Below are 14,443 nucleotides of genomic sequence, written 5' to 3'. Positions count from 1 at the left end.
CTGCTGAACCGCGGGCGCGGCATGTTCTGCGGCACGCTGCGTCCCGTCTTGGCAAATGATGTGCGTCCATCGGGCAGTGTCATCGCCGGGGGCGCTCATCTGTCTACGCTCACTTCTACTGCGTTTACACGACATGGCGGCCGTGCGCAGCCATGAATTCCTTCCAGACTTTGGTCTCACCCATTTGCGGACACCTCCAAATGATAAACGGGCGCGAAATCAGTGACTGCGGAAGCTTTCGTGTCGGCAGGATACGTAATGGTCGACGCAAATAACAGCCTGGAAAACAGATGACACGGCGTTCACTTAATGTGTCTTCAACTGCAAAGGTCATTGCGTACGCGCAAGGCAGTTGCGGAAGAAAAGAAAATACATAAGAAATGATTCATTTTATCACGTGACCCATATTGGCCACACATTTAAATGCATCTTGGGAGACTCTGACAATTCACGGTGTGAAGAAAAAATGTTGACTGAGGTTCAACTCGGCTGAAACTGGTTACACAGGGCGAAAGCTTGCTTAAGCATAATTAGGCACAGTTTAGCTTTGATTCACTGTTCAAGCCTTGATCAATCTTTATTGTTAAAGCCTGGGTCATTGCGGGTCTTGGTCTCCTCACACCTGCGACTCGCGGAGGTTGTGCGACCGTTTTGGTCGAAAAACGACTGCCGCAAATAGTTGCATTGGTCGGAAAGCGGCAGGCGTGAGCCAATCGAGCACTGCTAGATCATTTCAAGCCTTGTGGTCGCAAACCGTTAAGCAATCAGCGGCACAGCTGAAGTGAATGGAAGTTAGTTTTGCACCCGGCCTTAGCGGCTGCCTTCATGGTCGCATGTGACGTACAGCCGGTCGCACGCCCTTCGCTATTCTCCAGTGTGACGATTATTTATATTCAAGAGCCTAGTGGAAACAATGAGAGACAAGTACAGCTGAAGTTTTATCACCGTACCCAAAATATACTGCTGTAGTTCTCAGCATCGTTTAGTCTATTGCACGCAAACCACAATAATGTCTTTTATAGCAAATAATTGCTGGGGCGCGGCTAACATACGTAGGATCAATTCTCGTTGTCATTTTTTTTACAGACGTGTAGGACGCCTCCGACGTGAAGAGATGTATTAATGGGGCCTTAGGGGATAAGTTAACGCAATGAGGGTCCTCCGCGTTATAATTTTCGCCACACGCGGAATTTCTTAACTTCCAGCAGTGTCTCATTAAGTAGGCATTGTTGCCACCCAAATACCGGTATGGCTATAGCGTCCAGAATCAAATCTGTGTTCAGCAGCCGAAGGCTACCCAGCCGTTAAGGTTTGCTGGCTTTACGTAGATCTCCTAACACAAAAATGTATTTCCCTAGTTTCCTCCCAGTATATACAAAGCTTTCATGCAGAAGACTTTGTTGTGTGTGTGATCGAGCGCTAATTAATTTACCAACTTTGTTTTTACAGGGGCGACAAGGTATTTAAATTGTTCCTAGCTCCGCCGTCCCATTTTTTAGTTGTATCAGGCCTGTCCAACGGACCATTTTTCTTGTTCAAAAACCCCTCTTTCATTCTGTTATATATATATATATATATATATATATATATATATATATATATATATATATATATATATACAGGCTGTTTCAAACTTAGAGGGAAGCTGGGAGCGCGTGGTCGCCGCACTTAGCGAAGCGCTGCCGACGACAGCCGGGTAGAATCGGAGGCATTTGGGGCATGCGCAGTAAGCGCGACTGAATGCTCTTTCTGCGCGTGCGCCTTGCGGTTGTGAAAGCGCAGCGGTCACGTGCTCCCAGTTTCCTTCTAGTTCTAGCTCTTTCGATGATATTGTTTCCGTGGTATCACTAGGTCAACTAAGTTAATTGGTTCGAAATTACATAAGGTAAGATGGAGTACAAAGACAGACTCCTCCCGCTCCACTAACGTATCGCGGGTGGTTCGAAATGACAGTAAGGTCCCTATCAGAGTGTTGTATAAGATTACTTGGTTTTAATTGACTGTGACCATGCAGCTTTTGACATAGAAGTGAATTCGATCTGTTCTGTTTTTTCTGAAGTCCTTCAGCCACTTATTACCATAGTCTCCTTTAAGGAGGCGATGTTATTACTCATGAAGTACCTGTTAATGATTGCACCAAGTTACTTGATTTGACCCTTTATTTCGCTGCTCGACATGTGTGCTGGTCCTTCGAAACTAGGAGAGGAAAGCCGTTACAATTCCGTGCTGTTCCAGCCACTCCAAGCTTGTAAAACGAGGCATTGCTGCGTCTTGCTTTAACAATGGCCTTAAGAAATCTTGTGTGCATATGATTGGTCAGGGTTTTTCAATCCAGGATGACACCTTCACTTTTTCTGGTTATATCCCATCAATATTATCGCCTCTGTAGCTGAGGGTATGCTAAAAAGCTGAAATGTGGCACTTCCTCTCGTAGCAGTGAAACAAATGTGGCGGTCATTCTATACCGTCATGCCGTGTCTCACAACACGAAGAAGGATTAGGGAAAAAGTGGGAGTGGCCGGTGCATTTTCGGCTCCGCTGCGACTGGGTAGCATGTGAGCACGTGTAAATGTATCGGAAAAGCATGTAAAAGCGGTTCCCGCATGCATGAAGAAGCTCCGACACAAGTTTGTACTCTGAAAAGGCAACATTGTTTACTATATTGGTCCAACTAGTCGTTGTCTTAACGATAGGCCCAGGGAATACTGCAATTATGTAAAAAATGCCGTTCGTAATATCAGTCGTAAGCTGCCATATTAAGTAAGCTGACATTTTAATTATGTGCAACACGGCCTCCATATACAAAATGTCCCGCTTTGACCAACCCGTAGGAAATGTGCCTACGTGACCCAGGGCAGCGTTTCTGATTTGATATATCCAAGAGACTTTATGGTTCGGTCCCTATCTCATTTTCACCTCAAATCCGAGTTAGCAGCTCCTACAGTCTCAGTCATGTCACGTGGTCTCGTGACGTCACGTCACCCGCTGACCTATCAATTCCCGGCCATATGTCACCTGCTCAACAACCACCTGCCACGGGCATGCCCGTAATCTTCCGCTCAGGACGTCGACGTTCTGGAGAACAAGGCCTTTACCGTTATCGCGTTAAACAATATAGAGGGCCCTTAAGCTCCGCCTTTAAGGCGGAGCTTAAGTGTTCGATAGCGTAGGCGACCATCCGACATATATAAAGCCCCGCTTCAACCGAGCCGTATATACGAACTTGTCTGCGTAACCTATAGGTGTAGCGTGCCTGAGTCGGCATCCAAGAGCAATGGGTGGTTGGTTCTTATTCCGCCCTTCCACTTCAAGTGAGCCTCCCGAGTTGGCAGCCCCTCAAAAGCCATCGAAGAATCAGTGGCCGGCCATGATAGCTCCCACCTGCCACAGCCATACCAGTGATTTTTCGCTCACAAGGCAGACAGCAACCTGAAACTCTATCTCTTTAAAATCGGCGTTTAAAATGAAGAAAGGGGTAACGTCAGCAGCGTACGACTAACTCAAGTGTTTTAGAGCAGTGTTGATGATCGCCTATAGCAAACATTTTTTTTTTCTTAACTGCAAAAACACGGTGATAGGTTCGGTAGGCTTTGTTTGGCCGTCAAACGTAGGAATACTACGTGGGAAATGAAATCGAACAAGGTATCCTGCGGAAACGGCTTTATTTGGCTAGCGGCGAAACTTCTATTGGAAAAACCAGCGCATTAGCGCATTAGCGCATTAGCGATTGCCATTGGAGACCGCGCTGCGTTGCTGAGATCAATATAAGGGCACTTAGCTATTGCCGTAGCCATCGCACGCGTTCCACTCGCCATTGTGACACTGCGCGATCCTTGTGAGAAAAATTGGTATGGCGACAAGATAGATTCCTGAGGCCATAGAAGTTAACAAGAACATAGAACCAGTCATGGTCAACAAAAATGATATACTGACAAAAAAGATTTTTGAGAGTCACGGGGTAGCACGTGCTTGGTTGACAAAATGATAGTAACAAGAGGAATTTCTGCGGCCAGAGCAGTCGACAACAAAAAAGTCATGGGATAAAATGGCATATTGGTGGGCTAAACATAAAAAGAAAAGTTCAACGGCACGTGTCTAGACCGTCGCATATCTGTTATGACTTGTGTTCCAGCACAAACTTATGTGTTCAGCAGTTCTTTTTTTGTGTGTTTCAATGCTTTTGTGGCACCCGCACCATGTTTATGTTCCTCACCGCTAACCGAATCGATAGGAATATCCCCTAGGCCAAACGCTGCAATACCTAATGTGATGGCATTCCGCTGACTCGACATTCCGAGAAAGCTCTTGGTGGTCCACCAGAAGTGGCCGCAACGACGCGGTATAGCGTTACATCCTTGACGCACCACGGGAAGCTACAGGAAACAGCCTGGTCCTCAAAGAGCGCGCTTCTTCCTCAAGAGAGCCGAGGTTAGTAAGCGCAGTGAAAAATGATGCCGGTGTATACCGTACATTTAAAACTGCGATCCCTTCTCGTTCTTTCCCTCGACAGCTCGAATCCCGCCGTCAAGACACCCACACAGCCACCACCACCGTCGTGTCGGCAAGCTCAGCAGCAGCTGCCTCTTTGGCGTCGTCCGGCAAAATGGCCAATCTACTTCGAGCTGGCGCTACAAAGAAGTGCTTGTCGATTTTTCATCGGGCCTCGTGTGGCCGCTCGGACGCGGTGCACACCCTGCAAATCGCACTGACTTACACGCATCGTCTTTTCTTCACGTCATGGAGGTCTGCACATCTGCAGCAAAGCGTGCACTACCGAGAGATAAGCAGGTCAGCGCGTTTACCCGCAAGCGAATCTACGACGAGAGCGTATTGCTACAGTTCACAAAACATGAAGCTTCAAAGCCTGACCAACCGACCACACGCAACGTACACGCTGCAAACAGGGCCGGCAAAGAAGTCGACAAGCCCCGCTTCGCCTCCAGCCGGGCTCAAGCGAGTTATGTCCAATGTCTCGGGCCGGGATTCACCGACATCATCCTTGACGGCCGCTTCCCCGACGCTGGAGCCCCAGCTGTACGTCTCGGCCAACGCGTTCCAGAAGCGCGACAACCTGCTCGTGCTGGATCTGCTGAACACCGCTTTCCGGCGGCCACCAAGCGAGGAACAGCAGTTCTTGGACATCGGGTGCGCCGTAGGCGACTTCACGCGCGACGTCCTCCTACCGCGCAGCTCTCCGTGCTGGCGCATCGTGGGCACCGACGTGTCCAGGGCGATGATCGAGTACGCCACGCGCTACTACGGCCACCCGCGCATTACCTACGACGTGCTGGACGTGTCGAGTGATGTTTCATCGTTCGTGGAGAGCTATGGTCGCTTCGATCGTGTCTACTCCTTCTTCTGTCTGCACTGGATCCACGACCAGGTCGGCGCACTGCGCAACGTGCAGCACCTGATGAAGCCTGACGGCGAGTGCCTGCTCCAGTTCTGCGCGCGCACGCCCGTCTACCAGCTCTGGAGGGATTTCGCCGTCATGGACCGCTGGAAGAACCACATCCCAGTGAGTGAATCGTGCAGCCAGTTATCGCAAATTTAAATCGAAATAGCTATTTCGCATTGCTAGTTTTAGGCGTTTTTAGAAGCATGTGGATGCGCAGTGTACACATCTGTACTAGCGTGTGCACGACGGCAAAATGCCTCAAGTTCACATATTTGGCGCTAGCAGGAAAGAGTGCCATATATGGCGTTGTTTATTTCCTTGTGAAAGAAGCAGTATGCTGTAAAATAGAACACGCGTGCTATATGAGATATTTAAATGACGTCACGGGCGCCATTTTGTGGCGCAGAGCACAGCTGCAGCTAGTCTACTAACATTGGCTGCAGCAGTAACCGGAGCAAGCGATGATATGGCTATTATGTATGCTTGCAGCCATTCATTCGCCTTGCTACATGCACCCCAAAATGGCCGCTACTGTGACGTTTGTGGTTCCATGTCGATGTGCAGGACGTCATATGAGTGCTTGCCGTTTGATCATAACGCCATCATATAGAGGGTATTCACATGACGTTGAAACTAACGTCAGTATACAGCCGACGCCATCTTTGCGTCCAGTTCTGACTAGTACAGTCAGCGGCTTAAGCTGCTCGTGTGCGTCCGTTTTCATTGTCTCTACCTCATGCTAGCACCGGTGAAATGAAAACTAAATTGGCATAATGAGTGACAGATAAAAGTATCTGCGAAGTCTGCGCGATGTGGACAGAGATCGGTACATAAACAAAAAACTGGGGCGCCGACCCGTTTGCAGTCGATGCACAACTGCACGGTAAGCGTCGACCTATGGCCGCGCATAAATATGCGCGACATTCATGAGTTACTTGTGCTACGGATTATCTTCGTCGCAGGAAACCACCTGAAAGGCAACAGATGCAAAATTGCTTCGCAGCCAACGCAGACGATGCGAACATCCGACTTATTATGATCGAATGAGGCTTGGATTGCCGCAAAACAGGACGAGGAGGTGTTGGCGGCGCACTACATGCGCATAGCTGGACACGGTGATGCGTGTTGTCAAGTTGGCGCGCTGCTCTTTTACTTGGAATATGGTTTGCCACTGCGGGAAGGGCACGTGGTGCACGGATCGTGGCAATAGCTAGCCGCCATGGAACATCCGGAATATTCCAGCCCAGCCAATAATTTGCCATAGATTTCGCATTTCCGCGATACTTTTCGCGGCTGAGCCGTGCCAGCCATATGTGACGTCGCATCTCGGTGCGTTGTTTCGTCCAGGCGGAGTCGTTCGTGCATGTGCGTGTACTTTCGGAACCTTAAAAAAGTCGAGGTCGTTCGGGCAGCTCTTCAGCTTGCGCTGCTTGCACCGTGCAGAGCTATTATAGTCTACGGCAATAAGCCACATTAGCGGATGCCACTGCTTGGGGAACCGCGCATGCGCGCAAGACAGCACTTGATACGTACGTTCGCCCTGTTTCTTCCGTGGACACAAAAATGGCCGACTGCGCCACAGTTACCCACAATGCATTGCGTACGACGCGTCAGTGAATGTATCCCTTATATAGTAGTTACATTTTCATTTTTTATTGTCTGCCCCACTCTTCGAACTAATGACAAGGAAATTAGCTACAAAATTGAGTCGGACATTTCCCGACCCTCGGCGATCGCGCATTGCGTCGTGTTTTGTGTATTCGTTTTCCTCATTCGAAACAATGACAAGGAAATTAGCCACAAAATTGAGTCCGACGTTTCCCAATCCTCGGTGATAGCACAATGCGTCGTGTTTTCTGTTCTGTGTCCAAGTTTTCTCAAAAGCGCAAGATGTATGAACAGGCGTGCTACGCTCTATTTTCAGGATGTCGAGAACTTCATACCACCGAGCCAAGACGCGGAAGACCGGCTGGCTTACTTGGAAGGCGTTCTGCGCGCGGCTGAACTGAAGCCACACACATGCGAAGTGCTGCGGAATGTATGGACGTTTCCTAGCGAGCAGCACCTTGCCGGTATGGACTAGTTGATCTGCTACCTCAACTGAAACGGTCTTACGTACGCTGCCTTGAAACAATTTATGCGACCACATGTACATCCTGCTGTGGTTAAACGTATTATTTACAAAATTAATGACCAACTCCGCCATTTTTTGTACTAGAAATAGTGGCGAAAGTCTCGGCGTTCTCAAGGAAGCTGGTCTGTGCGCTTAAAGGTGGCGCCCATAATAGGTGGCCGCGCAGCGAGCACCGCTGTCACTCGTACAGGTTGCATGCAAGCGACGGCGGTGTTGGTGGTGGTAGCAAACATTTATTTTTTCTTCTGTAAAAGGAGGAGTTTCGACCCAGACCCTATTAGCCCAGGTCCTCGCAAATCGAGGTGCAGCTCCTATTCCGGACCCGGAGCCCCAACGGCGTCTAACGCCGCTCGCACCCTGGTCACCCTGGTGACCAAGGTCCGCTGGGACTGTAGGTCATGGCTAAAGTCCCTAGATCCGTTTTTTAAAGGAATCTAGGGACTTATGGCAGCGGTGCAGCGCCACCTCTCAGGCCTCCCTGAGTAATGAAAGATTGGGAATGGTGGTGATTGGATGGACAGACCCAGACCATGTGGAAAACGTCTGAGAATGTCGCTCCACACAGGCTGCAGCCCCCATCAAAGTTAACATTGAATTGTTTTAAGACTGTCGGGCACAGCATTGTATCTGTAAAAAATTTTGAGAAGACGAGTCTTTCGTCCGCTCTCTGGAAACCCTTACAGGGTTCCGGAAAGCGGCGGTGGCTGTCCTTATAATATGTGGTATTTATTTGAATGTTATCAGATATTGGGTGTCCAGCTCATAATTCCGATAGGCCCCGTTGGAGTCAGTAATGATGTTTCACTTGTGGGAGGGAGAGGACGAGCGCAATCGTGATTTCCTCTCCGTGTGTTGTGTTGTGGACGTGGAACGGGAATCCTGCCACTGTGTTGATGTTGTGGACCACTGCCGCGGTGAACCACCTCCCATCGTAGGGTGGATCGACAATGTCCACGTAGAATACATGTTGCTTTCGACCATAATGTCGCTCCAATGCTTCCGTACGCGTCTGACAACGGTCATTATGGTCAAAGCGTGACATGTTGCGGGGAATGGGTCTGACCCTGAGGGCATGTCGCCAGGGTTCTGGCGCTCGTACCCGTTCCTCAAAGGTGGTGGTGCGTTGGGTATGCAGTCGATCAAGAATGCAGCCACCGGATGGCGTTTGTGATGGGCGGCAGCGACGCGCGTTTACCAGTAGGGATACGCATATCACTAGTAAAGTCTCGCAATCTGTCCTATCGATCTGCTTTAATCGTAATCTAAGCAAGCTATAGCTAGCATTTGCACTGTCTGCATGCGATTCTGCACAGACCTGAGTCCGGTTGTAGTCGGCATGGCATCTTATCGCGTAGACAAAGGGCAGTGTTATATTACTCTTTATTACCTAGCTGCAAAAAGAATAAATAGGATATTCATCAATTAACCTTTGATTCCGCCCCTCAGCCGTGACAAAGGTATGTTGAATCTACCTTGAGCTCTGATAACCAGGCCGGCGAGCCCGCCAATGCGAATACGTGCAGTATTGCATGAGTGAACGATGAGAAAACCGGAAGTGTGAAAGATCCGCTTCCGGATAATCAGCGGCGTCTGGGTAGTCAGACGAAGACTAGGCAAGTATACTTAGCCTGCAGCTTCGTGGATTTCGCATACTAGGACAATCTCCTGTTGGTTCGAGGTTAGTGTGAGCCAATCGAACGGCCCCGCTCAGTCATCGTCAGACGTGTGCAGAAACGTCGCTAAGCGGTCTATGAGGGACGCCATTGTGGAGACCTCCGGAAATTTCTACCACCTGAGGTTCTTTAACGTGTACTGACATTGCACAGTACACGGGTGCCTTGCTTTCTGCCGCCATTGAAAATCAGCCACCGCGACCAGGATCAAACCCGCGTCCTTGGGATCAGAATTCAGGTGGCCTAACCACTGAGGCACAGCAGTCAGCGGGTGTGCTTTTAGTGCGTATCGCTACCAGCCGCAATCACGGATTTCGCCGATGTCTGTTCGAAGCCCTCTCCATCTCTTCGTGAACTTGAAGCGGAGAAAGAGAGGTTGGCGACGCGCGCGTCGCATGGCTCAACATTGAGGAGGAGGAGCGGCCGCATAGCCTCAGCAGAAGCCGCTCTCTCTCTCTTTCTCTCTTTCTGTCCGTCTCTCTACGACCTTGAAGAGGCGAAAGAGAAGGCGGCGACGCTCACATCACGCGACTTAACAATGAAGGGGCGGAGCGGCCGCACAGATGAACCCAGTGAGAGTGGGGCGTGTCACAGTTGCGGATGTCGCAGCCGTCACCGGACAGCGCTGTACAAGCGTGCACTACTCCGGACTGAACAGTCGTATGTCGCCCACGCGTCCTCAACTTCGGCAACTCTCCCTTCGCATCTGTGACTCCTCAGCCATCACGTACAGCAGACGTGTACGCGCGGTGCTCCTTGGACGTCGGCTCCGAGCCGCAAGCCGCGTCGTTAAGCAACTTGTGCAGCTTGCGCTCGCCTTCAAGCGTATTTCCCTGCTCTTGGATTACCTTTCTTCTTCTTGGAGACCTTCTTTCACTACTGATTGTGTTGATTCCGAAACTTTGAATCATCTGTTTTGCTCATACCCTACATTCGCCCCAAATCTTTCTTTCCCCCTATGATGCTACCCCATACCTTTCGGGCTCAGTGCAGTGCATTCCAAAGAGTGATGCAATACATTGTGCTTATTTTTGTTCATTTGTAACAATAACCACTGGATATGGTGTAAGGAATGCTGAGGACGCGGCTGCGCCGCGCGTTTGCTTCGCGTCGCAATGGATGACGCCTAGCCGTCTGGCACTGCGGCGCAGGTTGGCCGTGCTCGACTTGCTGGAGTACAACGGGAACGTCACTCTACTAATTCCGGGGTGGTGCAGTGGTAAGACGCCCGACTACTGTGCCGGAGTTCCCGGGATCGAATCCCGGCCTCGGCGGCTGCGTTTCGATGGAGGCGAAACGAAGTGGCGTCCGTGTGCTGTGCGATGTCAGCGCACGTTAAAGATCCCCAGGTGGTCGAAATTACTCCGTAGCCCTCCACTATGGCCCCCCTTTCTCTCTATCCACTTTCACTCCCACCTTCATCCCTTCCCTTACGGCGCGGTTCAGGTGTCCACAGAGCAAGTGTGACAGATACTGCGCCTTTCCCTTCCTATGAACCAACCAACCAACCAACCAAGCTAAACGGCGCAAGAACCTCATAACGAGTGTTATATGAGGTATGCACGTGACATCATCCGCTAGGGGCGTTAGCGGCCGCGGCGCTGCATTCGCCATATGCGTGGTCGTGTGTGCGGACGCCGCACCCAGCCGCAGTATTCAACTCGTTGTGATCCTTGGCAGAATTTCTGCTTGAGCCAGAAAACCATGCGTGCTAGTTGATACACCAGTGGACTTCGTGGAACAAGAAAAAGGACGGTCTCGACATAAACGTCTTTGTGAAAACATCGGCTCGTACGACCGCGGTAACTTTATTTAGGTGTGCCGCGCGTACTGCAAGACCACTACTTAGCGTTGAATTCCCCGATATCGGTGCTTGCCTTGTGAAGTTCGGTCTAAACTTCTGCGACAGGTGAAGAAATTAAAACGTACTAAGCCATGAAAGTGTTTTAATTTTTGGCAAGCAAGCGAGGCCAAGAGCCACACGTGCGTGAGGGTGTCGATGGTCGGCGTGCCGTTTTTAGCGGCGAGCAAATTGCGATGTGTCTGTTCGCTTATAGCTAACGCTGTCACCTCCTCCGACTTGCAAGTGGCATGTTACAACTGTATCAAGCGTTATCGCATGCACGTCGCGTTGTTGCGAACTTAGGTTCCATGGGTTATGTGCATTTCAAGCAGGGCTACGTTGCTTCAGTAAGATGTGTTGTCGGCCTAGTTGGTGCAGTACTTCAGACATCTTATATTAGCGCGAACAAAAACACACACAAGACAGGGTACAGGACGAGCGCTCGTCCTGTACCCTGTCTTGTGTGTGTTTTTGTTCGCGCTACTATAAGATGTCTGGCTACGTTGCCGATAATAAATTTGTAAAACGTGCTCTCTGGGTGTGCCGTTTGTGCTGCGAGCGCGTGACAGTATTTTTTTTTTTTTTTGCTCGACCTTCTGTCATCTAAATTAAGCAATTGCATTGATTCGCTTTACTTCTGGAACAGCGCATGTGCAAGCTTCCAGCTGTTAGGCGTCGTAGCCTCCTCACCTAACAGACGTCGTCTGCTGTTTTTAATCACCAATTTAATGTATTTCATTGATATGGCTGCGGTTTCAACTAGATGCGTATTCGATCGCAGGTTCCATCTCGGCAGTGCTGCCAGTGACCGACGGTGTGCCCGACCACGAGAAGGAGGAACTGACCAAGGCCATGTCGGCAGAGATGCTGCGCCGCTGCAGCAAGGGGCCCGCTGGATTCAGGGCCGAGTTCGACATCTACGTCGTGCACGCATCCAGGGCTGCAGACTCGGAACAAAAACCCACTTAAGAGCAGCTCAAAGCCACTCTATCAGCTCAATACAGGAGCATTTTTAGTTCGGACGCAAGATTTTTTGATAGCATACCTTGTCTGTCCTTATACCTATTGACCTATCGCCATATAAGCGAATGTGTTGTCACTCAAAGTACTTGCATCGATCTGCCTAAGCCATATGGCTCCAAGAACCTGTTCATGAAATGACCTGAATGGCATTCACCAGTGACATCATCGCCCTTCATCGCCACGGCTTCTCTCAAATAAATGTATGCATGAACTGACTGTTCCACTTTTTTTCTCCTAAGAACTATATTCCTGCTACTCCGGGTTAAACAATAAGACATGGAAATGGCAGAGCTGCGAAAATGGATCTGAGCCACTCATGCACAATGTCTCCGGACATTCCTGCAAACTAAGTTGCAAATGTAATGCATAGTACTGCAGTAGAATACCACTTGAACGGACGCCACTTAAACAAAGTATTCAATTGTACGAACTTTAATTCCCTCGCCGAAGCTCCATCAAACGCTTTGCAGACGTTCTTCATTTTAGCGAATTTCAGTATTCCTTATTTCAGTTCTACGAACATTTTCCGTGGTGTAATCCTGCGTACCCCATGTCGTACTGAGCACTTCAGCAGGCACAACCCACACTTTTTGTTAAATATTGGTATGATGAGAACCAAGTTTTTTTACCACATGATGATAACTGTCCATTGTTTAGCTTTAGACTGAACTGGCTATCTAAACAAGCTTGTAGCCAGCCATAACCAGAGCTTCAGCCATACTAAGCTTCTTAGCACCAAGAATGGCGCACGTGATCTGCGGAAGCAATGATCTGCTTGGAGGAAATTAAGGTCTTTGCTGCTTACCAGACATTTGTGCCGGTACAAGGATCATGAGAACCCACAGTGACAGAGTTTAAGACTAGCGCAGTCTTAAGTTCAAAAGTACTGCAAAAGGTCATGGCATTCTTCAGTTGCAAATGAGCGCAGGGTCAAATTGAAATTGGGTTGAGATATGACTTGAACACTGAATGCTGCTTGGGGCTAATGGAAACAAGTTTCCACACACTTATTTCAGTTCAGCGAACTCTTTCCTAAGGTCCCTTGTGCTTCGTTCAAGTGAAGTTTCACTGTACTTGCATACTTGACCCATCGAAGTGCAATGCAACGAGTGCCCTCTGTATTCCACTTCAAACAAAACGCTCCATTAACAGCCGATACTTCAGTGTTTAGTGTTGCACTGAAATGCTGACACAGCCGCAAACGACGATTTTCCGTCCATCCATGCATGTCAAAAAAGAAAAATAACAGCCAATTTTTTAATGAAATGTGAAGTACTAGATGTGCAAGCACTGCTTAGCCCTGCTGTATTTTTCTGTGCATTTTTATTTCGTCGAAAAGCAAGGAAGTGCGATTGAGGGAGAACGCCCATTAAGGCGTGGAGGTTAGCACAACTGTTTCACGACTGGATGAGTAGCACAGAGCCAACGTCCAGTGAGCACCACGCGTACATGTCTGCTGCCTGAGAAGTCTGAGGAGTGACTGATGTGAGGAAAAAAGAGGTCGAAGTTGAGAGTGCGAGACTGCTCAGTCTGGAGTAACATGCCCTTGTACAATCCGCGATTGTGGCTAGTAACGTTATGCACTAAAAATTGTGCGCCACTGCTGATGTACACATTTCACATAAAAAAAAACTTTAAGAAATGGCAACAGCAGGGTTTTTTGATATTGTTAGCCCACAGCCGCGTTACATTCCTTACACTGAAATTTCTCACATTTTGGGGTTTTTAAGAGAAGCGATGCTCCTTAACAAGCTATAACAACTTGAAAATAGATTAGTTCTTTCTAGAAAGTAAAGAGAAACAACCTTGTTCTTGGCACATGATAGTCTTAGTTGCTTATGCACAAAAATCCCCAACACAACAACACATTCCTTACAGTACCCTCTCTCTGTTACAACAAAATGATTCTAAAAATACTGAGTGGAACCATTTAAAAGTACCAGAAGTTGGATCGATGTCGGGGATGATTTTTTGCATGATGCAGACACCGCAACAATGATGTTGCAAACATTACTGCAAATGACACTCATATGCATGTTGAATGGTTGAAGTAGCAACTGACAATAATGGGTCCTTTCAAGAAATGCTTGGCATGACCTAACGCAAGCCGCAAAATTTTGCTGTGAAGTAGAGGATATCTGTGACATCAAAAATGCAGTGTGGCTCACAGAGGTCACCTGGACTGCGGCCATGGAAAGAGCAAACCTTAAAATCGATTTTCACCGGAATGAAATGCCGCATGGCTGTCAGGAAGTGGAGAAAAACCTGCAGTTTAAGCTTCAGTAGAATATGATAAACTCAAAAAGCATTACAAGCTTCCCTTCAAGTGGTAGTCTGAAGTGCAAGGCACTACATTTTTGGGTAGGCGTAGA

The 14,443-nt window shown here is 48.8% G+C and overlaps 1 protein-coding gene across 1 annotated transcript; it reads left to right on the top strand.

The window, feature by feature from the left end:
• The first annotated feature begins 4,849 nt into the window (after positions 1 to 4,849).
• Positions 4,850 to 12,282, top strand: LOC146199689 (juvenile hormone acid O-methyltransferase-like). Its single transcript, XM_084592176.1, has 3 exons — positions 4,850 to 5,518; positions 7,323 to 7,470; positions 11,830 to 12,282. The coding sequence occupies exons 1-3, from the start codon at positions 4,850 to 4,852 to the stop codon at positions 12,015 to 12,017; spliced, it is 1,005 nt and encodes a 334-aa protein (XP_084448302.1). The 3' UTR covers positions 12,018 to 12,282.
• Positions 12,283 to 14,443: the final 2,161 nt, after the last annotated feature.

Source organism: Amblyomma maculatum, chromosome 2 (assembly GCF_055883805.1).
Source record: "Amblyomma maculatum isolate TAMU_Amacu chromosome 2, ASM5588380v1, whole genome shotgun sequence".
Classification (NCBI taxonomy): Eukaryota; Metazoa; Arthropoda; class Arachnida; order Ixodida; family Ixodidae; genus Amblyomma; species Amblyomma maculatum.
The sequence above is the reverse complement of the archived record's forward strand: the minus strand, read 5'-3'. Positions and strand labels throughout refer to the sequence as shown.